At 49.2% G+C, this 27,343-nt stretch overlaps 9 protein-coding genes across 9 annotated transcripts; 5 read left to right on the forward strand and 4 right to left on the reverse strand.

Annotated features, from left to right (window-relative positions):
- Positions 1–2,989: 2,989 nt before the first annotated feature.
- BDQ94DRAFT_173309 (uncharacterized protein) lies at positions 2,990–3,311 on the forward strand (the record flags this gene model as incomplete). Its single annotated transcript, XM_026772118.1, has 2 exons — positions 2,990–3,142; positions 3,195–3,311. 2 exons carry the CDS (start codon positions 2,990–2,992, stop codon positions 3,309–3,311), a joined length of 270 nt encoding a protein of 89 aa, XP_026623102.1.
- A 3,301-nt stretch (positions 3,312–6,612) lies between these two features.
- BDQ94DRAFT_79061 (uncharacterized protein) lies at positions 6,613–8,631 on the reverse strand. Its single transcript, XM_026776560.1, has 3 exons — positions 7,848–8,631; positions 7,629–7,688; positions 6,613–7,480 (listed from the first exon to the last, which is right to left on the reverse strand). Exons 1-3 carry the CDS (start codon positions 8,051–8,053, stop codon positions 6,748–6,750), a joined length of 999 nt encoding a protein of 332 aa, XP_026623103.1. The 5' UTR covers positions 8,054–8,631; the 3' UTR covers positions 6,613–6,747.
- A 429-nt stretch (positions 8,632–9,060) lies between these two features.
- On the reverse strand, positions 9,061–10,114 carry BDQ94DRAFT_79050 (uncharacterized protein). The gene is made up of 2 exons (XM_026776559.1): positions 9,487–10,114; positions 9,061–9,194 (listed from the first exon to the last, which is right to left on the reverse strand). The coding sequence occupies exons 1-2, from the start codon at positions 9,865–9,867 to the stop codon at positions 9,162–9,164; spliced, it is 414 nt and encodes a 137-aa protein (XP_026623104.1). The 5' UTR covers positions 9,868–10,114; the 3' UTR covers positions 9,061–9,161.
- Positions 10,115–10,660, forward strand: BDQ94DRAFT_79049 (uncharacterized protein). Its single transcript, XM_026776558.1, has one exon. The coding sequence runs from the start codon at positions 10,197–10,199 to the stop codon at positions 10,482–10,484; it is 288 nt and encodes a 95-aa protein (XP_026623105.1). The 5' UTR covers positions 10,115–10,196; the 3' UTR covers positions 10,485–10,660.
- A 1,525-nt stretch (positions 10,661–12,185) lies between these two features.
- BDQ94DRAFT_149523 (cytochrome P450) lies at positions 12,186–14,489 on the forward strand. The gene is made up of 6 exons (XM_026767397.1): positions 12,186–12,585; positions 12,665–12,737; positions 12,796–13,129; positions 13,188–13,371; positions 13,454–13,481; positions 13,544–14,489. The coding sequence occupies exons 1-6, from the start codon at positions 12,434–12,436 to the stop codon at positions 14,372–14,374; spliced, it is 1,602 nt and encodes a 533-aa protein (XP_026623106.1). The 5' UTR covers positions 12,186–12,433; the 3' UTR covers positions 14,375–14,489.
- Positions 14,490–15,544: 1,055 nt separating this feature from the next.
- On the reverse strand, positions 15,545–18,315 carry BDQ94DRAFT_79094 (putative signal transducer). Its single transcript, XM_026776561.1, has 2 exons — positions 16,226–18,315; positions 15,545–16,160 (listed from the first exon to the last, which is right to left on the reverse strand). Exons 1-2 carry the CDS (start codon positions 18,066–18,068, stop codon positions 15,709–15,711), a joined length of 2,295 nt encoding a protein of 764 aa, XP_026623107.1. The 5' UTR covers positions 18,069–18,315; the 3' UTR covers positions 15,545–15,708.
- Positions 18,316–19,646: 1,331 nt separating this feature from the next.
- On the reverse strand, positions 19,647–20,298 carry BDQ94DRAFT_149529 (uncharacterized protein). The gene is made up of 2 exons (XM_026767398.1): positions 19,867–20,298; positions 19,647–19,803 (listed from the first exon to the last, which is right to left on the reverse strand). The coding sequence occupies exons 1-2, from the start codon at positions 20,184–20,186 to the stop codon at positions 19,755–19,757; spliced, it is 369 nt and encodes a 122-aa protein (XP_026623108.1). The 5' UTR covers positions 20,187–20,298; the 3' UTR covers positions 19,647–19,754.
- A 657-nt stretch (positions 20,299–20,955) lies between these two features.
- Positions 20,956–25,611, forward strand: BDQ94DRAFT_79105 (putative RNA binding protein Jsn1). The gene is made up of 2 exons (XM_026776562.1): positions 20,956–21,588; positions 21,661–25,611. Exons 1-2 carry the CDS (start codon positions 21,350–21,352, stop codon positions 25,028–25,030), a joined length of 3,609 nt encoding a protein of 1,202 aa, XP_026623109.1. The 5' UTR covers positions 20,956–21,349; the 3' UTR covers positions 25,031–25,611.
- A 198-nt stretch (positions 25,612–25,809) lies between these two features.
- Positions 25,810–27,285, forward strand: BDQ94DRAFT_173314 (MT-A70 family; the record flags this gene model as incomplete). The annotated part of the gene is made up of 1 exon (XM_026772119.1): positions 25,810–27,285. One exon carries the CDS (start codon positions 25,810–25,812, stop codon positions 27,283–27,285), a length of 1,476 nt encoding a protein of 491 aa, XP_026623110.1.
- Positions 27,286–27,343: the final 58 nt, after the last annotated feature.

Below are 27,343 nucleotides of genomic sequence, written 5' to 3' on the forward strand. Positions count from 1 at the left end.
CGACGTCTTGTTTTGGATCCGTACAACCAATACTGGCTTCTTGGTTCGGGCACCAGCATTGGGCAGAGGCCTCACCGATTGAATGCTGGGTGTGGTGCAGCCTATCGAGTCTGGAATATTTGGGTGATACTGATAGCAGCAGAGGAAAGGTGCTATTCCAAGCAACTGCATATCAAGCTTTGCGCTTTGGCACGCCTTGTCCGGTTTGAATGCCAACATCTCAGTGGACAAGGCATCCATCGAAGGCATTGGGTCCGACCTAACAGATTGTCCGGACTTGCCAAGGTTCTTTCTGGCGCTCCACCGGCGGGCAGGCTGCTGTAGTAGTTCGGAAGATGGTATGAGAAACCGGCTTGCTCTACTTCTGGGTATTGACCGGACTCGCAACGACGGCAAGTCCCACTGCCCGCCATGAGGACACTGGCCATTGTGGGCGTGGGGCAAGTCGTCTCGGAAGTAGAGGTAAGAGCAAACTGTAAGAGACTATGTTCCGGCTCTGATGAAACCACATGCAGGAAGGCGAGCTTTCGCTCAGTATTATCCGCACAAGCGCAAAGTTTTGCAGAAGCCAGAAATTTGTGTCGAAAGTGAGATAGTCTTCGCTTGCCAATCGGTTTTCTGTCTCTCTAGTAGATCAATCACATTCGCGGATTCTACTTCAGGTTAGGCACTGGCCATTTAGAAAACGCAACCATAAAACCTGGAGAAGATGAGGAATACCTACCTGGAGAGAAAAGGGGGGCGGAGCGAGCAGGGCAAGGGCAGCAACAACCAGACGAACCGGTGGTTTCTAGCGCCGAGGTGAGTGCCCATTAGCGAAGGAAAATATATCCAGGAATCCTCATTGGGCAACTACTGAACGCCTCCGAAGTCATCTCCCGAAAGCTTGGAAAACCAGGTCATGCATTCTGGGAACGCTTACAGGCTACCAACCAAGGGGCATGCTGAGAGAGGATAAGTGCGAGAAGTTTGTATCGGTTCTGACCTAATGGCTCAAAGGATCCGTGCTGTCTTCGCAATGCCGGCGGACTTTCGCACTCAACATCTTTCTATGACTTTGCAGATGAGCTGATGCAAAACATGACTTGTATGGATGAAGACTTGTCGACTTCGCTTGATCAGCAGACTTTGAACATGCTAAAAGAGGTTGCAATCCAGAAAGTGCAAAAACTAATGGTCAACAACAGATCTTCGTCGGCGTTTCATTCCGGGTGGCATCCAAAGGTATACCGGTAAGGCGCTCTTCCGCGTATTTATCGCCAGCAGTGAGGAACCCAAGAGTGCCTCGCGCAGACTGCAGTGCTCGATTGGAAGGACCATTCTCAACGGAAAGCCTTCTAGGCTGACTGGCCATTTTCGACCTGAAATAACCAAGAGCTTAAGGAAAGCAGCAACAGCAAGCAGGTATCTACTCAGCTCCGGTCGTTGGAAGTTCGTCAGCCCTCTACTGAACCATGTCTCGAGGCGGAACTCTGCGGCCCAGTCTCAGCCAGATGTGCTGGCACCATTCTGTGAGCCTGCTCCCATAGCCTGCCCTCCGGATAATTTTTCCGGAACACTGTGGAATCTGCCAGCCCATTTTTTGGGACCGGTTATGCAGCCTACGGAGGAGTATATGCCGATCTCATGCTACTGTATATCCATCCTCTCACTACTCCGTACAGGCTACGAATATATGCAACTAGTCCGCCTCAGCCCCTCTCATGCAGGGTCCTCCGGGGTGATATTACCCAGAAAAGACACTTGAAGCTTGCATATGCAGGTCATCATCAACTTAGATGGGGCATATCCGAGCCGATCCTGGCTAACTGAAGAAATTCCCTGCGGGTAATTGCCACCTGTCTGTCTATACCTGGTCTACAACTCCTCAGGGGTAAGATGACTACTGGTGCAATGTCCACACATCTTACCAGGTCAGAATTTGTGGCCACCCCCTTTGATTTTGTTCATCACACTCTTTGGTGTGGATTAGAGGAGATGGTTTGTGAAAACAGGACTACACGTGGTTTAGTAATTCCTGCCCTGAAGAAAGTACTTTACCTTTATTGGATTAGCTCGAGCGGTCTAAACACGTCGACAGGGAGATCAAGTTTTCTTCACGTAATCGTTTAGTGACAGAACTGCTGTGTAGTTGAATCATATATTTCATATCATGTCAGTGATAATCATGACACAACTTGGTTTTTACTGCCCATGTATATATGTGCACTTCCCAAAGTTTCATATGCCCTGTATAGTTTAGTCAGACATAGCGAGGACTTGCATCAGCGCAAAATCAAACTCCCAGGCAGAAGTGAATGATGCTGTTTGAGCATGACATTTGACATTATTACATAACCTTTACTTGTACTTACTTTAGTGTCTTTCTCCGAAGGGTAGTATGAGTTCTACTGCTAGTAAGTGTTTTGTTATTTCCCTTGCTCCGGATAATTTATCCCTGTAAGGATAGTTATGCCCCTTATGCGTGGCGCGTGAGCCCTTCCGCTGGGAATGTGAGACATGCTGTAAGTAGGAAGCATGGCCACACGCTATCAAGCTATTAGCAGGATATTGATATTTAATGAAAGATAATAGACGTGATCTGTAGCCCTTCCAGGAACATAATAAAGATTGATGGGGCTCTGGAAAGAAAGAGACCATAGTCGATGTTGTTGACATCTTGTTGCTCTGCTCTGACTTCTTGATGAAGAGCATACCAAAATCTGTCGTCCTGGAATCCATGCCCATAGGTGAGCAGCATTCTTTGGGCCTTGTTTCCTAAGCTTTTAGCATGGGGGACGCGACACAGTAATAACAGGTGCAAGTTCCCCCCTTGCTTCGCAGATAGCAAGGGGAAATGGAGCACTTATAAAGCAACTCACGTTTCGCTGCCACCCATGCAAGTGATGGCCTGCATGATATTGCCTGCTTAATTCTATCCTCTTGCCGAACTCGCGCGGTGTCCACTCCTTCGTTTTCAGACTGCCACTCATTTGATCAAATTAGCAAGATGCAGCTTTCCAATCTTTTCGTTACGGCTTTCGCCCTCCTCGCATCTCATGTCTATGCCCAGACAGGTTCCCAGGGTGTTGATACTGGAAACAAGTTGTGCACGGGCGCATGCCTCCCTAAGAGTTCCGAACTCTCCTGCAGCAAACCGGAGGTAAGCACATCCTTGATGCTGGGCATAAGGCCCTCATTAACTGTTATGACAGTGGCAAGCACAATTGGGTTGCTACATGTGCTGCCTCGATAATGATAATGCGGGGGGCTTTGCGGACAGTCTCCCTGATGACATTCTTCCTGATGACATTATTGGCGGCGACGATTGAAAATAACCAACATATCCACCATTTTATGTCCCGGATCAGTCGATGTTTCTCCAATAGAGATTATCTGGTTTCTCGTGCCGTGCTTCGAGAAGTATCCATAATCCGGCGCCCTGGGCATGTACATTATGTTGCAATGTGTTGTATTGAGAAGTCAGTCATAAATCAATCCTTGCTTGTAGTGTGTGTATTATTTTCGACTTTGAGAAGGAAAATGGCTCGTGTCTAAGGCATGTTCGTCACTGCAGATATTCCAGTAGTGTGGGCAGATTCGGTAAATAGTTCGTAGACTTGGGGTGTTTTCGACTCGGAGGCTCGTAGTTGGAAGAGTAGCGCGTGCGTAGGGTAGCCGGTACATTGGGCAACATTGACTGCAGATGGCCCTTCGACGACACACTGCGTCCGCTTAATAGATGCACAGATGCTATCAAACCACGGGCAATAAGAATTAGTTCCTATCACATTTTGGTCATCATATTGGCCTATTTTACCTTTTTCGTGTGGCTTTTGTCGGTTGCAGCACGCCTGTTACTGTCAGATACCGTAGCTCTTCGTTTCTGTGCCGAGTAGACAAATGCAGCCCTAGTCACGTCAGAGAGGATGTGCTTCCGCGACGCACCTAGCCAAGCACCTTCTCGTCCACTCTGCATTGCAATAAATCCTAGCTTTTCAAACCCTAGTGCTGGCATTTCATCATAAATCGTGCGCTGCTATCGTGTCCAAGCAAAGTCGTTCGCCGGTGCTAGTTCAACTTTTGAGATTTATCGATCGCTAAACCGTCTTCTCTTCTTCTGCGAGTGTTAATATCAACATAGACTCCTTGTATCTGAGATATAGGAGCTCTGGATCTCGACCGATCGTCGTATTTGGATATATAAAGCGGATAGGTTGTGCACTGAGCAAAGTTCAGTTGTTGTTGCCTTTACCAACAAGCCAAGTTTAGCCGATCGTGGCATAGTTTCCCACTCAATCTTATACCTCATTCTTTGTGTCTAGACTTCCATTCGACTGAGTGCCTTGTTCTTCGACGACATGTAATCAAACATGCATCTGTTCCTGTCATCGCCGACCATGGGACAAACCCGGCCGAGTGGATCAATCTGTGTAAGCAGCCTTCGGATTTGATGGGGTATGACCCCACAGTGATACAGCTGCAGATGTAGGTATTCAAGGTATCTCCAATTTCTCGTATTGTCGAAGTCATAGGTGATCGGGTCTGCTGAGGTACGTTGGTCGAAGGGAAAGTGGAAAATGGCACATCTGGTCTGCGGACTCTCTGAATCTTCGTCAGCGCTAGATTAGACAAGTTCGAATATCGCGATTTGTTTGAACACGGAAAGAGAGATAGTCATAGCGTCCAATCCTACAGGTAGTGATAAGTATATCTGTCGACAGAGACTAGGTCTTGGTCGAGCTTTCTGTAGCCTTCAGAGAGCGACGTAGAGTCCTCGAACCTTTTCACAACTAGTTATTTATCTAGGCTGATCCATGTCCAGACAAGTCAGTAATGGGTTCTTCAGTGCAATGACAGAGTTTGCATCGTTCTACTCTCATCACAGCCACATTCTAGCCTGCTGTGAGTCCGTCCAACTTTTCATGGGCGCACCAGGGCAGACCTTGTTGCGATATCGAGAGACATGAGAGGTACTTCGATCCGCGTGTATTGACGAGAAAAGATGAGAAATACCTGGAACCAAGCTCTTCTCTGACGAGAACAGTCTGGAGCCAGAACAGGGAGGTTTGGTAAAGAAGCTAGGGGAGCAGAAGGTGAAATCCCTGAGCTGGATCTATTTGATAGACAGGGGAGACGGATGCGTAAACGTCATACAAGGGACGAGAAACCTTCATGAAAGACTTTCTGAGGCTCATTCGATGCAGAATTTGACAACGGGCTGATGGCAAGAAGGAAAGAAAAGAAACGACGGGACGCTCGCAAGTTCATTTGACGGGGGATGGATGGAAATGATTTCCGGCTGGCAGAGCAAATGTGCTTGCCGTCCCTGGAAAGCTCTCGAAACTAACCTTGGTACGTTAGCACTGTAGCAACTTGCTATTAGTCTGACGGATGAATCTGCTTTATTTACGAGGTCTTTATTATACGAGGTTCGCTTCAATTTGCCTGTTCTAGGCTTGAGGATCTCAAGCTTCAGTTTGAAGGGCAGAATTCGTGTCCACAGTGGACTCGTCTACTAAGTTCCGGTACCTATTTTGAGTTCCCAGAAATACAATGCTAAAGCATTCGCTTGTAAGCGGGCTATCAATCTCCAAATGTTGGATTCTTCAATGCAGGCCGTTAGCAGACATCAAGAGATGAAAGAGATTGATGGTAGGCTATAGATCCAGTCACCGCTGGATAATGGCGTCACCTGCTAATCCACAGCAGAAGCTGCACCAGTTGCAGACACCCCTGCAGCTAGATAAACACATGTATTCAGTTGCTTGGCTAACATCTTCATCGTCTTTCCTTGTTTGCTCTTTTGCCACCGCAACCTTACCATTGTAAGGCCCCCAAAAATTAGGCGTATCTATTCCATGTATATCGGATATAATGGAGAGTATGTAAATACAAACGAGGCACATCCACGAACAAGATTTTATTCGGGCTATGATGCTAAATAAGTAGCTATGCTAGAGTAGTAGTAGTATGATATATATATCAGGAGCAGAGAGGAAGGTGGGGAAGAGGTTCCTTTAGGATGTGAGCAGCATGTTATACTAAGATTCCTGAGATTGTATGACTTGCACCGCGTAATTTTTGTAACTTATTTGCCAGCCAAGCTGCCTGTATGACGAGTGTATAGCAAATGAGGCGCTGCAAGTAGTGTCAATCTTCTTTTTTTCTTGGCTGTTACATGCCACTCGTTCAATGCATAACAAGACACACCCGTATTCATGTATGTGATTAGTCATTTATACAAGTATACGGGGCATTCGGCAGGTTCGGCAGTACTGTTAGTCTTGGCAGCAGTGCAACGGCTGCTAATTAAGGCTGCACCTAGTATGTGACAGACACAAATACCCCTAGGTCGGTCTAGTGGTAGATCACAAGTTGATAGGTAGATCCTCACAAAATAACCGAGTCTTGTTCAGTTCTATATAGAAACACCCGCTTGTCTATACATATGCCCAAAGACCGTGTGGTATTAAGAATCTATTTAAGCATCCGCTGAGCTCAATGTCCAAAAGGAAGGTGCCATTTCCACACCCATCATCCATCGCTTCGTAGTATTCATGCTGACTCTAATGCATCTGTTGTGTTTTTCCCGCTCAATATTTGCATATACCAAAATGACTAAAAACAGAAGACCAAGGAATAAAAGATAATGCCTGAGGCTAGCCCTTCTCATGATCCAAGTGCACAGCATCTGAGCGCTCGTAATTTCGACTACCATGTGTAACCTTGGTCGATTTGGAAAGCGTCAGAATTGTGACGGTACGATCATGAAGTCTCCTCCAGGGAACGGGCAGGTATGTCAGAGTTCGGTGAACCCAAGGCCGTCTTCAGAGTGGGTGTCTTTTCGATGGGCTTCTCATCCCATAGAGCACTGCTAGCGGGGAATATCGACCCATCGTTGGAGATATTAACGGCGGGCACATCTTCCACACTCACATGCACGTGGGGCACCACCAAGTCGAGCCCTTTCGTGGCGCTTGAGCAACCAGAAATCTGGGGCTTGTGCCGAGGGGGCAGTGGACGATAGGCCGATTCATGCACGTAGCTCATATAGTCCGACCCGTTGCTGCTCACCGACGATGCAGCTGTGGACGGCGTGTGCATCAGCGGTGGAACAGGCCCCGTAGCACTCCAGAGTGCCGACAGGCTTGTCGAACTGCGGTGATCAAACCGCGGGCGCCGAACAGGCATCATAGTGTCATCACGGTGAAACTGGGACAGGTAATTCCAAGCTTCCGATGACGCCAGAGAACTTGCACCAGACCCCATAGGTATCACTGGCTTCCATTCGGATGGATCCTGATCCGTCTTGGAATCATTCCATTCGCTGGGTATCCTGGAGATCGAGGATCTGGCGGCACCTTTCGTAGGAGTCATGGGTGCAACAATCATTCGAGGAGACATAGGAGGAGAGGCAGGTGGAGTTGTTGAGGAAGACATGGAGGAGTTCGATGAGAAGGAAGCCGAAAGCGGTTTGTGGGAGTCTTTGCGGCGACAACTGCAGAGATAATGTGTTAAGAAACTGAATGAAAGGAGAGAGCGAGCGAGCAACGAGACAAAGGAAGGGCTAGGGGAACTTGTTGGAATTTAAACCAACAGTGGAGGCTGTGCATGTCAAGGCTGTGGCGCGATAAGGAGTCTCATACCTTTCACTACAATATAAAAGGGAATTGTCAGGCACTGTTATCTGCTTTTCGCACATGGCGCTGTAGATCAGTTAGCTTCGATTCTGAAGATAAGCGATTATTCGATATGCAAGGGGAATAAGCGACAAGGTTAACGGCGATGAGCGAGGATTGGCAAAAGCAGCCATGCTGGGGAGAAGGCAGGACAAAGGATACTAGGAGATAGCATAACACACATACCAAAAATTAAGAAAGCTAGCCGCCATCTCGGGCTGCCGGTCGTCCTCCAATTCCAACTGCTTAGTGACTTGTCCAGAGCCTAGTTTGGATATGGAGTGGTTGACCCAGGATGTGCCTCTCCGATGTAAAGCCGGTCGAGAGTTCCTCAGCTTAGGGACATTGGAGCCCGAGGGAGTGCGGCGATGATGGTTATTGCTTTGAGTCATGGATGGCGGTGAGGATATGGTTAAATATAAATATGACACTGGACCAGAAGAAAAACCATCTATCTGAAAATAATTCGGCGATGGTACCTTGCGCCGAACCGCGCCAGTTGTGGAGCACGAGAGCTTGCCCCTATGGGGTCAGAAAGTATGAGGGATTTGCGTCTAGCAGGGATCCAACTGCACAATTGGTTGGACCAATGGTCTCGCACGGTAGTACTGGATGATATAGTTTCGTAATAATGCCTCGTCCTCGTTCAGCCGAAATGGCATGTGCCGAATGATTTGAGCGAAACGGCAAGGGAATACACGCCTGAGTGGTTTCGTATTTTTGAGGAAACCCTGGCAATGAGGCAAATATGTAGCGGGCGAACGCTAAATTCTTTGTAATGACAGTAACAACGATAAGCTTTTTTTCTTTCCTGCTCTGTGTGTATCTGCTGTGGCACCAGAATGGTCAGATAGGTCACAAATGAAACCAGTCTCACTAGTAGTACTACTAGACGTTGGTGGCCGGCTGAGGGAGCGTTATCACCGGCCTCTGAGTGGGGAGAGATAAGGGACAACAAAGTAACAAACGGGTAATCGACAAACGAAAGAAAAAGTGAAAAGGATAATTATAGCTAGGTAGGGGGACATACATACCAAAGGAATAGCAGAATTCTGTTTTTCTTGCCCCTTTCTTCTGCGATAAAATCCCTCTTTGTTCTATTTTCTCAGTTTGGCCCCTTTCTTATAAACCAGTGTGCCGTCTTCTCCAAGGTACACCGCACGTGCAATGGGCCTGATACCGAAAAGGGCGGGAGTAAGTAATGCTAAGCGGGATTATTGACCGGCGGTGATGAGAGAGTATCGTGCAGCCGACTGGAAAACAGAAAAATCGCTCGGAGAATAATTAGGCGATACTGAAAGAGGGATACCGAAGGGAGCACCAGATCACAGGCACCGGGACGGTAAATCAATTGTATAAGAATACTTAAGAGGTAGTCCGAGGAGTCTTCTTGTTGTGGTAGTCGAAAGATTCAAGGCTGTTTGCGTCTCTCACGATAAGAACACCAAGGGCAGAGAAAGCGAGCAGCCCGGTAGATATAACCAGAGCCGGAAAATCGATTCAAGCAACAAAAATTCTAGAACTCTGTTCCACCTACATGGGGAGAGCATGATGAGGGGGATTAGGTTAGCCTTGGTCACTGTTCACATCCCCCTCCCCCAAGGTGTCCCTCCATTCGGCCCATTACTAGTTACCGTGACCACTTTGGGTGACGCCCGAGCACGTCAGGGCCGGGAGGGAAGGCGAGACTCAGTTGAGTCACGCCATGATTGGGCTGGGGAAGGGAGTTCTAGACTGCCGGACTGCCGTCTGCTGCCTGAGGCAGGCAGCACAACGCGCAATCGTCCCTTCTGAATGGGGAAAGCACACAACAGATTCGGCTTACCTCACCACCCATAGATGACCTAATCCACTCCGCGTACGGAGTATATGACTGGGGAACGTTGCAATGCTCCGCCGGAACGACTTTTTGACTTCTCCTTGTGGACTGACTATATTTAGCTGTCACTCTGGATCCGGTGGGGAGTGTATTGCGGATGGAAGACGAAGCACACAAACAGATTTTTCGTCCCCTCCGAATCCGTTGTTTTCTCTCGTTGTTCTTATATGGTACTCGTGCGTAAGTACAGTACTGCAGTGTTCTAGTGTTGGGGTCTCTTTTTATGTCCAGGCGGGGTATCATCGCGATAAGGTAACCATTACCGCGTCCATCTTGTGCAGAGACCGGAACGATAAGAGCCCTTTCCATTGCCCCTCGAATCCTCATTTGGCTTTCCTTGAGATTCCGATCTCTTTTTTTTCCTTAACCGACCGAACCACGCTTATCGGGGTGAAGGAACACTACGAGGACCTCTACCATTCGTCTCATGCGAATGACATGTCGTCGTCTTGGCTTGGCTGGATCTCTGCTACGCGGGGCTCTGAGGTCTGATCATCACTGCCGACCAGCCCAGTTTGTCACCTCAAATCGGGCAGCCATCGTCAACACGGAGCGTCAGCTGTAAAACACCCCAGCTCCACATCTGCTGGTCTAGACAGTGCCTTGGTGGCCGGACTCAAGGGGAACCAACCAATGCTTAACGTACAGGCTTACACATGGACTGTTTCTCCATCCAGAGCTCAGTCCTTTTTCTGCAGCGCCGCCCCCCTTCTCCCCTAGTTGGATCTGTGCGGCAGGATCACCCGCCGTTAGATCCAATGAGTGAGCCCTATCGCAGTGCGGGAGCAGTGATTCGAAACTGGACGCCAGGGAGGCAGTTAAACTTGACTAGCAAACAAGGAAATGCCGACCCGGAGTTAATTCAATGGCTTTCTGTCATTTCGGGATGGCCTATATTGTGTGACGCCATAAATGCCTCGAGTACTAGTTTTACTTTTTCTTAGCTAGCCTGTATTCCAGAGAAGCAAAGGAGGAGAAGGGGAGAAACTAGGCAGCAAGAAGAGTCGGCGGAGCCGATAATGGCCTGCTCGGGTGGCTATCGTCATGAGGCGAAGCAAAGCCGCGATGGACAGAAATAGATGAGACAATTCTCTGAGGCAAAACAAAAATATTCCATCCATATTTCGGCAGTCCCACACGGCAGCAAAGGTTTGAACAAAGCTCTACTATAATGCCATCAGTGACTGCAACGTTCAAACCAGTCTATGATGCCAACTGGGGATGGGGTCAATAATAGTGGGGCAATGTCACAGACTGACTGGCAACAACAGCGCAGACTATCTACTAGTACAGACCGATTATCCGGAGAACACTCAGTGGAAACGGACAGGTAGTTGGTTTAGTGCTGACTGGTGAATAATGGATTCTGCATCTGTAGAAAATAACAGAAGTGACACGTTCTCGATCGTCTGGTGGATCAAGCTTCTTCATCCATTAGCAAATATTTATACATCCGACGTTGAGATTGGATGTTACTAACTCGATGACGGATGGGGATTCCCACCCACTCGTTCCAGGGATCGTCCCCTTTTCGGCCTTGCCGCAACACATCACCATCTTGAACTGAATATTCTGGATCTAGGGCTCCATAATCTGATAGGCGCACACATACACCTTCAGCGTCTCGACCATAGCGGTGAGTCTGAACTGCTATCAACAGAGCAAAAGGATCGTCCATTCTCTCCCCTCAAGGTTAGGTCCTTTTAGCTGACGTTTTGCCTTCGATAGTCTAGAATGGATGTGAAGATTCTAAATTCCCACATTGCGTACACGTTTACGGAGTATTGCATGTCCAATTGTCTGTCCAATCTGGCCTGTTGCATTTTGTGCTTCCACGGCCTTGTAGATACCTACTACATCCGGGGCAAACGTTGTGTTACCTCTGAAGCCTGTAAAGTGATATATCTGCTCTACCCAACGGATGCACTTTTCGCGGGTCATTAATGCGAACTGAACTGAGTTGGATAACTTAACAGGAGCTGGACAATACTACTCTCATCATGCGATCGTCGCTCCTGCCTTGATTAAACCCGAGTCATTCAGTCTGTAGACCTATCATATGTGCTTCCTATCTTGTTACTTACTATCACATGCGACATTACCGCATCAGGGAAGAAAGGAGTAGATATCCCATTTGCACGCGGACGCTCGTTCATTCCTCTTATCTCACTTATCGAAAACAATGACTCGCTGGATGCAATTTTTAAGGTTGTTATACCGTAGCTACTTCCGAGATTCAAACTTTCTACACCGCAATTTCCACGAACTTAACCAGATTCGAGCCAAGAACAAGAAGTTAATTAGCATTGGAAGCTGATAAGATCCCACAAAGTCGAAGGAGGGGTAGGCATAGTGATAAAGCTTACTCCGTAAGATTGTACATGTCTCGTTGCCAAAAGAAAAGACATATGAAGATAATGTCATTACCTTTACGGTCTATTTCCTGTATGTTCACCATAAGAATAACGTTATGGTATTGAAGAATACCCAGTAGCATTGTATGGTTGGCAATATCAACCATCTTGTCCTATCTCTAAAAGCTACAAGATCAATTCTGAGAGAATTGATAAGGGTAAACGCTAGCTACTACTACTATGTCTGCCCAGCATTGTATAAGTTTGTATGTGACTTTGATACATGTCAACATGCGCTCTTCGGCAATAACTTCGTTGCGTTTGTGAGCTATCATGACACGTCTTCCGCGTGCGGAATATTGCTCAAAAAGGAAGCATCGGAGCCGTTTACAGCAGATGCCAGTAATTGCCGACCTTTGAGACTACTGCTAGTGGCCATTACCCCTCACACCATCTCGTCCCCTCTTTACCTTTCCCACATCATCCTACCTGAACATACAAATGGGTCGACGATCTTTCATGACGAGTCTATATTCAAAATGACCTTGTTTGGGGAGCTCAGCTATTTATCCTTGGCTAGTATAACTCTAACTGTATTTCTTGCCTACGTGATAGGCTGCATCGTGTATCGCTTGTACCTTAGCCCCATTGCGGCTTTCCCAGGCCCTCCGCTGGCGGCTGTGACTTGGTAGTAAGTTCTGTATTCCATTTATCGATATCTGGACACTGCGAAGCAAGAAGCGGATGACAAAGCTGACTGAGCGCTTCAGCTATGAGTTTTATTACGATGCAATATGTGGTGGCCGGTATATCTTCAAAATCAAGGATATGCATAAGCGCTACGTGAGCAGAAACACCTCGTTGCGAAAATCACTATATCTAGTGACACTAAAATGTATAGGGGCCCATTGTTCGCATCAACCCCGAAGAGCTTCATATCGAAACATCGACCTTTCATGATGAGTTGTATGCACCCGGCGGCAAGAAGAAGAGAAATCTGAACCCCCAATTTGAACACCAATTTGGAGCGCCCAACAGTACCTTTGCTACCGTAGACCATGATTTACATCGCATGCGTCGTTCCGCTTTGAGTCCATTCTTCTCAAAAGCAAGTGTACGTCGGCTGCAGCCTGTCATATGGGAAAAGGTCGACAAACTTCTTAGACGTTTGGATGAATTTAAGAATACGGGCCAGCCGGTCCGCATGGATATTGCCTATGCTGCGTTTACCAATGGTATGGACGACGGTGAAGACAAGAACTCTCCCTTCAGGCAATATACTCACAGATGTAGACGTCATTATGGAGTACAGTTTCAACCACTCGCGCGACAGATTGCAGAAACCTGACTTTGGTGAGCCAGCTCAGGAGGCCGTTCTTGCTATGAGCAAAGTTGTGCATTGGATGAAGCACTATCATTGGCTCATCTATTTGGCGCAGCTTATTCCCCCATGGATTGTATCATGGATTAGCCCAACGTGAGTGCGATTAGATCCGTGTCTCTGCAAAATGGGCACACCAGGCATTGGAACTAACTATATAACCTGCAATGCATTAAAGGGTTGCAAATGTGCTTGAGGATGAACAGGTACTACTGCAATTACCTAGTTTTGCGTCAAAGCTTGAAATTTATTGCTAATCAGACTACAGTCCTTCACCCGCGAGAATGTGGCCCAGGTGCACCAAATCATGAACGATAAAGATAGATTAGGGGTTGGAAAGCAGTCAAAAACCATTTTCCATGATCTGCTAGCGAATCCGGATCTTCCAGTTTCAGAAAAGAGTGTCGAACGGCTTGGCCAGGAAGCCAAGATACTCGTAGCCGGCGGGACTGAGACCACTTCTTGGACTCTATCGGTTATCACATACTACCTACTGAGCCAACCGCATACTCTATCCCGCCTTCGTGCCGAATTGATCGCTTCCATCCCTGATCCTACAGCAAGCGTCGGTATCGAGGTGCTGGAGCACCTTCCCTACCTTACTGCCGTAATCCAAGAGGGCCTGCGACTATCCTATGGCTCTGTTGGCCGGCTGGCACGTGTATCTCCCGATGAAGCAGTGACATTCCATGACGAGAAGCGTGCAAAGGACTGGATAATCCCCCCGGGGACTCCTATGAGCATGAACTCTGTTTTCGTGCATCATGACCCCACCATCTTTCCGGAGCCAAGCAAGTTCAGTCCGGAACGGTGGATTGAGGCCGAAAAAGAAGGTAAAAGGCTTAATAGGTACCTTGTGTCCTTCACAAAGGGGTCTAGGTCATGCGTGGGTATCAATCTGGCCTATGCGGAACTCTATATTTGCGTCTCGAGAATTTTCAGACTATACAGCTGCACAGAGGACGAAATGAGTGGGAAAGGGGGATGGTTGGAGCTCTTTGAGACAACCAACGAGGATGTAGAGTTCGCGACTGATATGTTCATTCCTGCAACCAGGCAGGGAAGTAAAGGCGTTAGAATGCTTGTCAAGGGTATTTGATGTTTATTGGCTACTAATTACGATGTAATGGAGACGAATACTATTGGCAGCAGAGTATATACCACCTTCTACGCTCTATTGAACACATCCAGTTTTCAGTGCATAATTTAGCGACCTCGTGTTCGCTAAGTTCCACTAATATCAACAGCGAACAAAAGCCTTCCTCTCTCTCCCTTAGATACCTCGAACCTGGCCAGAATCCTTCTCTGCACTTGAAATTCTCGCAAGTAACCCCACCATCATACATACATACACCTTCGCAGGACAGGTTATTCTACACATGAATTGTTCCGGTAGCACCATCTCTTACAACCAACTGGGAAAACAGACTACACATCCACTCCCCGGCCAGACTACGTAGCTTGCCTGTGTCTCCATTCTTGTCTGATCTGTTTATGTAGACCGTGACGGTAACACAAACCATGCAACACAGTCCCACTGCCATCACTATGAGAGATATCTATTAAATTTAGTATTATGTATCACCCACCTAGTACTTACTAGTTAAAACTCTCCTGTCCAATCAAGCTAATTCTTTACCGCAGTCAATAAGTAAATATCACACCCTCCTAACGCCTTTCAGCGATAAAATCAATATAATCATTAATCATTGCAATGCACGTAAGATTTCCTTCCAACCTGCTTTATTATTTCCCTTCTATTTCTTATAAATCTTCCTACGGTTCGGGTCTAACTATGCACATCGCCACCAACTCCTGCAGTTTCCACCATGGTGCAGGAGCATATGAGAGTTCACCTGCGATGGGAGTGTAATCGATGTCCCGTGCCAATGGGCGTCTCACATATGCTGCAATAACGATTGGGCTGGGAAAGGGGTTTCGGTCTCACTAGTACGAAATACTACTTACTATCTATCTACTGTATCTCCTGGGTGTCGCGTGCCATTGGCACGGACATTTCGGGCTGGATTGCAATTTAGCTAAATACTGTACGCCGTGGTTGGTCCGTTGGTTTTTGAGGGATTTTGGCCGTGGGGCTGTGCGTTCGTTCGCTGCTTCTCTGCTTTTAGTGTTGGGGGGTTTGCGGGCGTGAGCCGGTATGGTGTGCATGGTGCATGGTGCATGAGCTCGGTAGTAGGTGGATAATTGGTTTAATATGATCAAGTTTGCCCCGGCAGGCATATTTATTACTTTACAGTTTGTCCGTATGATATTACGTATGATATGCTTTGAGCCATGTGATCAGAGACGATGGTGTAGATGTAATAGTGGGTATCTTTGGCATAGAAACATAAAGACGCCGGAGCAATAGAATACTAATATCCACTCCGTCTTTTTTCCCAGGTCGTCGAGCCTGGAAGGGAAGAGGGGAAATCATTTATCGACATCCATTGGATCGCCCACGGTAGCTGCAACGGGGGTGGCTGTTGGTGTGGGTGCGGAAGCGGGTGCAGCTGCAGCTGAAGGGCTGGATGTAGATGGAGCCTCTTTGGTGGAAGTCTTTGCTTCGCTCTCTTTCTCTTTTTCTTTTTCTGTTTTGTCAGTAGTAGTGGTGGCCTCGTTGCTAGCGCCTTTATCGCCCTTTCCGTTCTCTTTTGCTTCTTCTTCTTTTGCTTCAGGGCCGCCGAGGAACCGCGCCGGTACTCCTCGCGCAGCGACTCCGACAGGACCAACGTAGCATCCCAGCATCGGGCTCCAACTGTACTTTTGTGCCACCGTATGTCGGATTTCATTGTAAGCATGTGAGTTTGCGAAGGGCAGGGAGGTCTCGGGATCCCGATAGCGCGAGGGAAGTGATGTAATAACGCAGAGGGATGAAGAGATTTCTGTTTTGCTGTTAGCATGTCCAATGTGTTCGTGCATGCAGTGGAGGTATAGGTGCATTACATACTGGTTAGCCTAGGAGGTTTCTTTGCGTTGAAGTAGATACTGAACTCGCGACTTTGGGCGGTCTTGTCATCAAAGTTCTCCAACACCGTAAGGGTTCGTCCTGTTTGCTCGATAACTGGAGGGGCCTCTGGAACCTGCGGTTGTGGGGTTTCCTCAGTCACAACAACTGGCTGGTCTGTATGCACCTCCGGAGCCTCTTGGCCCGGTTGTGTTTGATTGGACGTCTCCTTCTGCGGGTTAGTCTGCGAAGGGGCAACAGTAACATCTGGTACTGTAGTAGTAGACAGCTCCTGCTGCATCCTAGCAGGCTCAGATACAGCTTCAGCGGCTGCGGTTGGGTCAGGGACTGTTTCCTTCGATGCGTCATCAGACTTTGCGGCCGCAGATGGTGGATCTCGGTCAGGCTGCTGTTCGGATTCTAGCGTAGGCTTCTCGCCAGACTGCTGCGACGTGGGCTGTTGAGCGTCAACTGCGTGTATAGTGTCGTCTTTTTGTTGTACATTTGGCTTCTCATCTGACGTGCCCTCTTCCGGAGCTGCATCTGGAGCCTTGGTCTCAGTAGCTTCCTCTTTCTTTTCATCTTCGACTTTTGATGAACCTGATTCTGGCACTGCTTCTGTAGCAGACTCGTCGTTGACTGCAGTTGTGGCAGGCTGTACAGGATCAGCAGCAGCAGGAGCCTCTGTGTTCACCTGAGAGGGGGTGGGTTCCTCCATTGGCGTATCAACGGGTTTCTCTTGGGATATTGCGCCATTGGTCTGAGTGGGCTCAGAGCTTGTTTGCTGCTGTTCAGGGTTTTGGTTCGGTTTTGCAGGCTCTCCGTCGCCGGATGTTTGTGGTAGCGTAGAACCCTCAGTTTGGGTGGGAGGAGGGGCTGTTTGCGACGTGGCAGAACCAACAACAATAGGATTCTCGGTCGGGTTTTGCTCTATCACATTTTTATTCTCTTTGTCCGTCTTCTTGCTTTTCTTGCGTGTATTATTATCCTCCTTCTCCGGTTTTGGCGTTACATCAACCTTGCCAATGCGCGTTAAGCGACCATTAACCCAGGTTGCTATGCCACTCCAGTACGACATAACCGGACCTTCAAGGCGGCGATTTTGAAGGGCCTCGATCTTCGCACGTCTTTCTTCAGCCTTCCTCTTTTCCATTTCTTCCCATCGGTTAAGACTCTTGCTGTTATGCCTCTCCACCCTTTCGGCTTCTGCAAGACGCTCGGCTTGCGTCATCTCCTTCGGCTTGAACTGGGCCTTCCTTTTAGCTGCCTCCTCCATGGTGGCAATGAGGCGGATGCGCTTCTCTTCGCTGTCCTTCAGGCGTGCATGCGTAAGTTCCTTGTTCTGCATAGTCTGGCGACGAGAGGATGATCGCGTGGGCCCTTCTTCCGGCGTGGGGATCCATGAGATACGCTCTGACTTCTTCTTGGGGCGAGGAGCAGGCACTGTAGACACAGCAGTAGGATCGATTTTCACCTTCTTGCTGGCTATCTTGAATCGAAGGTCTTCTCGCGCTCTCTTTTTTTTCTTCTCTTGTCGCTCCTCCTTCTGTAGTTGTTGCTCCCCTTCCATGTCGTCAGCTCGAGACTCAGGTCCTTGATCATCCTCATCATCCGAGGAAGACTCGAAGCGCATATCATCCTCTTCTCCCCCTTCTTCCTCCACATCCATCGCAAACTCGTTGTCATCCTCCACTTCCTCGAACAAGAGCGCAAGATCATCGTCGGCAGCGGCGTCCAGGAGAGCTGACATATGAAGGCCGGCTGTGCTTCGCTTCGCACGCCCCTGAATGAGCGACTCGACTGGCGCCTCCTCCGGGGAGGAGGGGCTTTCGTAATCATCTGCCATTGTTCGTGAGGACCGTTCTTGATTCAAACTCGGCGATTGAGAAACATTAGTCGTTTATCGGAAGCCGACCGTAAAATCACGATAAAACGCGAGTCCGGTCGGGCGCGTATGGGATCGGCCAAGCGTGATACTTTGTGGTAAGATTGCTCATTTAATTCATTATAAAAGAAACGTAGAAGCCAGTTGTTCCTCAGACACCGCTAATGGGTGGAGAGCAAAGGGAGGCAGAAAGAGAGTTGGACCTAGATTCCTTAGTCTTATTGTTGCAACGGAGCTCTGGCAAGGCGGTGCCGGAAATCGTTGCAGATACGGCGCCAGGGCAGTGGCGGGTGGGCAACTGATGCCTCAGGTATACACATGATCACGTGATTTATATGAGATGAGTGAAAAGACAGAACTTGGGTATCACCAATATTTGTGATGGAGTAATTCTAATTCACGTAGCAAGACACTCTGTCTGGGCTTAGAATTTCGAGCTACCTGATACGATAATGAGATTTGAGGGGCATCCCGAGTCTTCCGGGCAGGGACCACAAGCATCCAGCCCGACCCGAGAATACTCTGGGTCAGGTACCGCGTTGCACAAGTCCCTGTAAGTAGCAGTAGCTGCAGAAATATTGGCTTGAAATAAGAAAAGTGAGAACCATATCCATAGTAGCCTGTAGTTTGACCCCGCACGATTGGCTTACCGCCATGATTGATTAGCTTGCTGTATGTCATGACGGATCCTCAAGGGATGTGGCACGGTTTACTCAGTAAGTACTCCGTAGTACAGACTACAGGCAGCGTTCCTGCATAAGAGTTCCGCCGATGACTTCACATCTTTTAAGAAATTCCCCTTACAATATCCATCCCTTTACAACAGTATGTCTTATCCCTTGCATTCTAGTCTTCATCATTCACTGCCCCCACGAGAGGGATTTGACACATTTGCCCTAGAAGCAACTGGTCCCAATATATATTCCATGGTCATGACGAATGTAGCTCAATTCTAGTAGTATACAGTTACGAGTAGACGAGTTTACTCGGAATGAAGCCAGCGGTGGAGTGTTTAGTAAAACAGCTTTCAGCTTTTCCAGCCATGTGCCGATCCAGTAAACACCATGAAAGGCAGGTCATCCGACAAGCATACTTATTGCCGCAATCGAGGGGGGAAAGAAGAGAGGTGATCAATGTCAAAACACATGACGGACGGTGGAATGCGGGGTCTTAGGACGTTTCAGAGTGCCAATCACCCAGAACTGGGTCGCATCCCTCCCCGTTTCAGCTCCGACATCCTTACAAGGATGTCCAAAAGGCCATTGGTATGCTTTTCATTGCCGTATGCGTGAAGGTTTGATCCGGATTAGGCGTAGACAGTGGTGCCGCAATAATAATAATATATATGAATTCACCTTGCTTTCAAATTGTATCGCTTTGCACTGTGACCTTACCAGATTAACTGTCATCTGCAGTGATTTTCAGAAGTGAAACTGATTTGCTGAACATTCCAGGACAAAGAAAGTTGTCTTGTAAGACTGTCCACTGGACCACACTGGACAGTAGTCATAGAATGTTGATGCTATCCAGAAGCATCGACTCCACCAGGGCCTGATCTCTTTCCGCTTTTAGAATTCTACACCCTCTTGAGAGAAATGGTGGAACTCTACTGAGTACTCGGTGAGTACGAGACCATAAGATCCAACTCTAATATCCATATCTACGTGATAAATGAGACAAAATATTGAAAGATATAGTAAGCACTATGGAAGTATAGCGACAATTATCCATTATCGCTGACAAGAGACTATTGCGAGAGAGCCGATCATGGATTTGTGGAAGGCTGAGGGTGGAACATGCGCTATTTAGGAGCTTCTCGAAAATCGGATTTAGGAGGGGGATTGATCGATGAACCGAACCGACAGGCTTGACCCTCTCTTTTTTTCCCCGGGGGTTCGAGCAAATGCAGCAGAAAATAATGGTTGATCGCCAGCTGGGCAGTGGGCACGAGCACCAAGGGATGAAGATGGGGATGAGGATGAACAGGGAAGGATCCTTCACCAATGTTAAGGTCGAAAGGACCACCATTATGAGGGTCATTCCCATCAGAGTCAGAAAATTTAGACATTTAATTTTCATGCACTTCACAGGCACACTTTCTCGAGTAATAAGAAAAAAGAGAATGGGTGAACCCGACCGGCCAACCAGAGGAGTGGATATGACATGCCCCCGGGATCCGGCAAACCTGAGCTCCCCAACTAAGTAAACTAACCGCCTTCCTCCTTCTCTCTCGAAGTCTCTTTTCCACACCTTTTACCTTTTCCCTCCGCGCCGGTGCAGCTCTACTCTCTTCCCCTTCACCAACATCCACCGCCATCTATTCTTCTTCCTCCTTCTTACGCCTCCTCTTTTCATGCACCCCTTTCCTGTCTTACTCTCCAATCTCTTCCCTCTTCCCTCTTCCCCCAATCTCTTCTCTTTTGAGTAATCCTTCAATTCAGTATCCCTTTTAGTATCGTCCTATCGTCGGTCTTTTCCATTCTTGTATCTTTTTCTGGCTTCTGCCCGAAGCCGCGCAATTTATTCCAGCCACCCTAAAAGAGTCCAGCGACCCTTTTCGGCTTCCCTTTCATCCACCCCCGTACATCACGACCTTCGCGTTCCTTTCTTTCGCTCTCCTCCCAACCACCCCCCCCTTCGCTCGATAATTTTCCCATTCAATCTCCTCGTGTCCTTGCGGTCATTTCGAGCGGGTCCTTGCGGGTTAGCGATATTTTCTGAACACTCGGGACCTAATCACTGCGGTGGATCGTGGCAATCGAATCTGGCCACTAGTCCAAAGATTATCATTACCCAGGGTGACAAAGCTGACTGGGCCTCACGCTTAACGGACAACTATTGACAACTACTACTCCATCGATCTCGCTGTCTCTCTCCTATTTCCTGAGCATCCGTGCTCGTTCAAGCTTACGTATTCTTTCGGACCCAGTCCTCCGTCAACCCCGCCACGAGCACATCCACATACCGGCTGGACGCACAGAACGCTGGCTTCCTCGAGCGTCGAACTATACGTTCATTGATCAATCGTTTCAGTGTTGATTGCCCCGGTGCTCTCCATTGACACCGGCTCTCAATTATCGAGGTTTGGTTTTCAACAGACCGAACTGACACATGATCCTCGTGAGGCAACCCTTCGATTGAGCAGCATCTTTACCGACCCGACAACTGCATATCATTACTTGTATTCATACACAAGGTGTCCGGTGTCCGCCTTGTTTTGAGGTGGAGGGAAATAATTCATAATGCTCCCTGTTTCACGACCGGATGGTCATATGAACCTCAACTATATTCCGACCACTCAACCAATGTCTGGAACCAGTACAGGGCGTAGCTCTCCCAGTGATCTGTCTGGATCTGCTGCCATCAAGTCGCCATTTGGCCCATCGAATGGTCTGAATGGAGCCGCAGGCTCAATTGGCGGCGCGAGGCTAGGGGCTGGATCCCCTTCTCATGAACTTGGGGCTCGTTTGTACTCTAAACGGTAAGCACTCTAGCTATTTCGATGCGCACATTCCGTTCCTCGCAGACTAATGCCTGTCATTTCCTAAACTAGAGCGCGAGAGATCCAGGCAGAGGAAGGCGTTTCACCCAGTATCTGGGGTCCGCCGACTAGCGGTCATTCAACCCCTCTTCGCGAGAATATCCCGGAGTCCCCGAGCCAGGAAGGATTTCCGGATCTGGTGCCTACCTCCAGCGGCTCGATCAATAGCCCTGGTCGGAGAGCAAGAGCTGGTACTGTTCCCTCAAGATTTTCGCCCGTCGGTGCTCTGAATGAGGTGAACCTTCAACAACCATATATCCCCCAGACGTCCCGCCCCACGCCGTCAACCAGCCCTTTCCGTCCATCCGGCGTTTCCGGTATCGATACAGGCGCGAAGACCGCAACTGCCCCTGGTGGGGGCAGCGCGGGTTCCCTTTCGCGTCTCCGAGCAGGTTCTATGCCCCAGAGAGCAAACTTTCTGGGCTCTGCCGGTCCATTCGGACCGTCTTTGTTCTCTACTAGTTGGGCCACCGGGCGTGAGCGCGCGACAACACTGACAAGCATTCGTTCTTCTGAAGGACCTGCCTCTCCCAGCCAGTCGTCATTCTCCAGGGACGGGCTTGCGGATACTGATGTGAAAACGCTGGACTACTTGGGCTTGGCGGAGACACCGCAACAGGCACGAGCTACGCTTGTGCGGCCTGATGTCAATATGCTCCTTCAACAGCAGCAGCAACAGCAACAGCAGCAACAGCAACAACAGTCTTCCTTGCCCCCTTTGCTGGCGGAACTGGCTATGATGAAGAATAACAGCCGCATCCGATCGTATTCGGTGAACGCGAAGGAGAAGTATGCTGATGACGAGGACCTGGAGTACGAGAGCCGCTACTCGCAACTTCCCTCTGGCACCGTTACTCCTTCTGCGGCTGCAACAGCAGCCCAGTTGGCCGCAACCCAGGCTCAGATTCATCAGCACAACCTTGCGGTACAGGCATTTGCCAACCACGCTTCTGCCAGCCGACCCCGTGCCAGGACCGCTGGAATCTTGGAGGCTCCTCCCCAGCGCTCGTCGATCCGCAATTACCTCGCTACTCCTTCGCGTCTCGAGAACAGCTTTAGCGCTGCCGATCTTAACATCGCGGAAGGCGGAGAATATGATGAGCTGTCGGAAGCTGTTCAGCTCATGCATCTTGGTGGAAGTGGCGCGCCTAACGTGGGAATGCGGCAAACGGGAGAGTTGGCGGATGAGAATAATCAGGATGGTCCTACACGTGCTTTGTGGATTGGCAGCATTCCTGTTTCCACCACGGTCACGTCTCTGGAGGCGATCTTCAGCCTGTACGGCAAAATCGAGTCTACTCGCGTACTGACCCACAAGAACTGTGGCTTTGTCAACTATGAGCGCATTGAGAGTGCTATTCAGGCCAAGTCACTTCTCAACGGAAAGGAGATCTTCCCTGGCGCTGGCCCTGTCCGGATCGGATATGCTAAAGTTCCTGGCACTTCCGCCTCTGGCACGCCCGGCGTCAACGGAGCTCAGTCTTCTCCGACTCCCGACCCGAGCATGAACGGACCTGATGGTATTGTGAGACCGGAGAGCGGTACTAGCATTCCGCATATACCATCTCTTTCTGAGCTGCAGCCGGAAATGGCACAAATTGTCACCGAGTTTGGGGCCACGGAAGACGATGCTCACAACATCAGCGCTAGCATTCATCGCGCAATTGCCTTTGATGCATTTGAAGATGAGATTCCTCCCATCGCCGAGCCTAGCCAAACTAGGATGTTCGACGCCCCGCGGCTCCGCGATATTCGCAAGAGGATTGATAACGGAGCTTGCTCGGTCCAGGAGATTGAGGAAACTGCCGTTGCGATGCTGCCGGAAATCGCAGAGCTCTCGTCGGATTACCTCGGAAACACTGTCGTCCAGAAGCTCTTTGAATTTTGCTCGGAACCAACCAAGGAGCAGATGCTCGGACCCATTGCGCCTCACCTTGCTGAAATTGGTGTCCACAAGAACGGAACTTGGGCCGCACAGAAGATCATTGATGTGGCCAAGACTCCGAACCAGATGCAGATGATCGTTGATGCTCTGAGGCCATACACCGTTCCGCTTTTCCTTGACCAGTACGGCAACTATGTTCTCCAGTGCTGCCTGCGTTTCGGTGCTCCGTTCAATGATTTCATCTTCGAGACGATGCTCAGCCGGATGTGGGAAATCGCCCAGGGCCGCTTCGGTGCTCGGGCCATGCGAGCATGCCTTGAAAGCCACCACGCCTCGAAGGACCAGCAACGCATGCTTGCCTCAGCCATTGCTCTCCACAGCGTACAGCTTGCGACGAATGCCAACGGGGCTCTGCTGTTGACGTGGTTCTTGGATACCTGCACTTTCCCCCGACGTCGCACCGTGCTTGCACCGCGCCTGGTTCCTCATCTCGTGCACTTGTGCACCCACAAGGTCGCCTACCTAACTGTCTTGAAGGTGATCAATCAACGCAACGAACCAGATGCCCGTGAGATAGTGTTGAAGGCCCTCTTCTTCAGCCCAGGCGACGAGGTGCTGGAGAAGATCTTGAGCGACCAGACATCGGGCGCGACGCTGATCTTCAAGGTTCTTACCACGCCTTTCTTTGATGAGTCTATGCGCGCAGAAGTGGTGAAGAACGTCTCCAAGGTCCTCACTAAGCTGAAGGCAACTCCCAGTCAAGGCTACAAGCGCTTGATGGACGAAGTTGGCCTGTCGTCTCGGGGAGGTGCTCGCGATAATCACCACGGACGTGATCATGTTTCCAACCCGGACAAGCAACAGCACCGCCCAACCTCCCGGCAGGCGGCGTCAAACTACGGCTCCCAGCAGTCCATGGAACGGCAGTATGGTGCGCAGTTCCCTACCATGCTAGGTCCAGGTCTGGACGCAACCAGGCCCGTTGCCTCTGAGCAGCAACCCAATCCCGCTCCTTTTGATCCATACAGTATCAATGGAATGAACAGCATTGGTTCTGCTGGTGGTCTCAATCCTCTCAACGGGGTTGGTGGAGTTGGTGTCAATGGTACCGGCTTCGGCCAGGAGCCCTTGGCGCCTTTGACCCAGCAACAGCTCCAGTATCAGGCCTACTTGGCTGCCCAGTCCCGGGGTCTCTCCCCCTCGGGACTATACCCCGGCCTAGGAAATTCCAGCTTCGGATACCCGGCTGGAACGCCTTCGGCTGACAGTCTTCGGGCTCTGCAGACCCCGGGTGCTCCCTTGGCTGGCGGTCCTGGCCAGATCAACCCCAGCTCTATGATGAACCAATCGACATTTGCCCCCCAGCAATTCAGCCCTGTTATGAACTCCGCCCCGATGTATCAGTATCCTTCCCAGTTCTATTCCCAAGCGCAGCCAGCTCAGACACAGTCTGCGGGTGGACGACGTGGCCGTGTGAGTCATCCCCAGCATATGTGAGAGCCTACGGCTTACCTGGGCGACCGACGCTAATGCGGATTGATCTCCAGCATTGAGGCTTTCTTATAACTCTTTAATTCGCCATTGACTTCAACCTGATGTATAAAGTTTTGCCCTTACCCTTTTTTCGATTTCCGGGATACAGAGAGTAGTATGGCTATAACGAAATGACCCTTGTCACACCTAGACCGACGCTGGATCGTCTTGGAAACGGAGGAAGGAGGAACGAGATGAGAAAAAAGTGTTGTGATTTTTGTCCATTTGAGAGCATAGTGGTGTTGCCTTTGTCATGTCAATAAGCATTTAAGTGATTTCTGCCACCTTGTGGCTTGGTTATATGTTTTTTTCTTTGCCATAATTCTGTTGGATATGAGACCAGACGGTATTGTTTATTTTTTATTATTCGGTCACTTAGGGAGTGGATGGCCCAGCCTAGCATATGAAAACGATGGCCTGCGTTGGCATGATGCTGAGTCCGGCTGTCCAAGTTATTGAGCTGTGCTCCACTGGTTGTGGCTGGAATCACACATTATAAGCTTATAGTGAGAGACTAGTTACAGGGATAATCGATCTTCAAGCCATATGTATATTGCAATGATCGTTGTAATTATTCCGATAAGAACTCGCCAATCTCCCTAAGCATTTGGTCACTACCATATTGAAACCCACCTTCCATTTCATTTTCCTCCCCAAAATTTGAACCGTCACAATGATGCCCACCCCCCTAAGCCAGAACACATATAAATTCGAGTAATCCCCTGGTCCAACCCGGACTGACCATGGCCATCAAGTCTTCAATACTTTACGAAAACCCCAGTGCCACCGCCTTTGTGGTCGATATTCCCAGCTCCATCGCGCAAGCACAAGCGCTTCCAGGACAGGACTTTCCGCCATCACGACCCCATCCAGCCCCTTCTGCTTCAGGATCTTATCATGGAGGAAGAGTTCTTTTATCTTCCACCCCTCTAAGGGAACCTTATCCATCGTCAACGGAGCCCAAGACTGAGACTGCGCGGGCGAGGGTTCTAGAGAGAATCCCGCTTTCCGAAAGACGCTATCACTCCGAGCTCATCGAACCCCTGGTGACTGAGAAGCTAACGGAGCTTAATGCAGCACTCGAAAATAACAATGAGTGGTGCCTGCCTCGTATCATTGTAGATAGCGATGCACAAGGCAGCCCGGGTGATTCAACCCAGGGTGGATATGAGCAGATTCAGCCAGGGAAGAGGAAACGACAACGCAGCACTACCGCATGTTCATGTTCATGTCCAAATCAAGACTCTGGCTCTATCCACTCAAATAGACTCTCTACTCGCGATGATACTCCATTGATTCTATCGCCTGGAGATAACGCCTTCTCATCCATCTCAGAGCTATCCAATACCGTGGTCAAAAACAAATCCATCGAGCCAGCTACAGTGAAAATACGCTGTCAATCGACGACAGATGAATCAAATAATGATAGAACAACAACCCACAACTACCAATCCTTCCACATCCCCCCGTTATCACACTTCCTCCGCTGCACCATCCCAATCTCCGAACCCATCCAGGAGAAATCACATCATCACCACCACCACCACCAGGCATTAATCCCCGGTCTACCACACGAGCAAAAGTTCAATCTAATCCTCCTCGACCCACCATGGACAAACCGCTCCGTTCGGCGCAGTGGTCATTATCAGACGCAGTCCTATAAAGGATCGGATCTTCTCACGCAACGCATACGTGATATATTGCGGGGACATTTGCAATATGATAATGCTTTTGACAGAGAAGAAGGCACGGCAGATACTAAGGCCCCGATAGCAGCGATCTGGATCACTAATTCCGCAAAGGCACGGAAAACAGCCTATGAGGCTATTCGGGGTGCTGGGCTTGAGGTCCGTGAGGAGTGGGTTTGGCTTAAGACGACTATGGATGGGAGGCCGATTACGGAGGTGGGTGGGTTGTGGAGGAAGCCGTATGAGGTCCTTGTTATTGGGAGGCGGGTGCGTGAATCCTCTGAGGATGGGGATGTTGTCAGGAGGGTTATTGCGGCTGTTCCGGATGTGCATTCTCGGAAGCCGAGTTTGAAGGAGCTGTTTGAGAGGATGTTCTTTAGCTCTCTGGAGGGGGGTTGTGTGCCGTATAGTGCTTTAGAGGTCTTTGCGCGGAATCTGACTGCTGGATGGTGGGCTTGTGGGGATGATGTTCTTAAGTTCAATTCGGAGGAATGGTGGGTTGATGATACTGAAGAAGGCAAAGATATGTGAGCTTGATATACTCATACAACAACAACAACAATTATCCCCAACTTCATCCACCATATCC

Source organism: Aspergillus welwitschiae, assembly GCF_003344945.1.
Source record: "Aspergillus welwitschiae strain CBS 139.54b unplaced genomic scaffold BDQ94scaffold_32, whole genome shotgun sequence".
Classification (NCBI taxonomy): Eukaryota; Fungi; Ascomycota; class Eurotiomycetes; order Eurotiales; family Aspergillaceae; genus Aspergillus; species Aspergillus welwitschiae.

Excerpts from the sequence above, each read along its gene's own strand:
- BDQ94DRAFT_79050 (XM_026776559.1), bottom strand. The coding sequence starts at position 9,867 with ATGAGGATTCGAGGGGCAATGGAAAGGGCTCTTATCGTTCCGGTCTCT. Across the intron at positions 9,195-9,486 it reads GGTCATCTATGGGTGGTGAG|GTGGAACAGAGTTCTAGAAT; the intron begins GTAAGCCGAATC and ends CTCCCCATGTAG.
- BDQ94DRAFT_79094 (XM_026776561.1), bottom strand. The coding sequence starts at position 18,068 with ATGGCAGATGATTACGAAAGCCCCTCCTCCCCGGAGGAGGCGCCAGTC. Across the intron at positions 16,161-16,225 it reads GAAACCTCCTAGGCTAACCA|AAATCTCTTCATCCCTCTGC; the intron begins GTATGTAATGCA and ends ACAGCAAAACAG.
- BDQ94DRAFT_79049 (XM_026776558.1), top strand. The coding sequence starts at position 10,197 with ATGGACTGTTTCTCCATCCAGAGCTCAGTCCTTTTTCTGCAGCGCCGC.
- BDQ94DRAFT_79061 (XM_026776560.1), bottom strand. The coding sequence starts at position 8,053 with ATGACTCAAAGCAATAACCATCATCGCCGCACTCCCTCGGGCTCCAAT. Across the intron at positions 7,689-7,847 it reads GCTAGCTTTCTTAATTTTTG|CGCCATGTGCGAAAAGCAGA; the intron begins GTATGTGTGTTA and ends ACTGATCTACAG. Across the intron at positions 7,481-7,628 it reads CTTTTATATTGTAGTGAAAG|TTGTCGCCGCAAAGACTCCC; the intron begins GTATGAGACTCC and ends TTATCTCTGCAG.
- BDQ94DRAFT_149523 (XM_026767397.1), top strand. The coding sequence starts at position 12,434 with ATGACCTTGTTTGGGGAGCTCAGCTATTTATCCTTGGCTAGTATAACT. Across the intron at positions 13,130-13,187 it reads CTATGCTGCGTTTACCAATG|ACGTCATTATGGAGTACAGT; the intron begins GTATGGACGACG and ends TCACAGATGTAG. Across the intron at positions 13,372-13,453 it reads GTATCATGGATTAGCCCAAC|GGTTGCAAATGTGCTTGAGG; the intron begins GTGAGTGCGATT and ends AATGCATTAAAG.
- BDQ94DRAFT_149529 (XM_026767398.1), bottom strand. The coding sequence starts at position 20,186 with ATGAAAATTAAATGTCTAAATTTTCTGACTCTGATGGGAATGACCCTC. Across the intron at positions 19,804-19,866 it reads CCACAAATCCATGATCGGCT|TATATCTTTCAATATTTTGT; the intron begins CTCTCGCAATAG and ends CATAGTGCTTAC.
- BDQ94DRAFT_79105 (XM_026776562.1), top strand. The coding sequence starts at position 21,350 with ATGCTCCCTGTTTCACGACCGGATGGTCATATGAACCTCAACTATATT. Across the intron at positions 21,589-21,660 it reads GCTCGTTTGTACTCTAAACG|AGCGCGAGAGATCCAGGCAG; the intron begins GTAAGCACTCTA and ends TTCCTAAACTAG.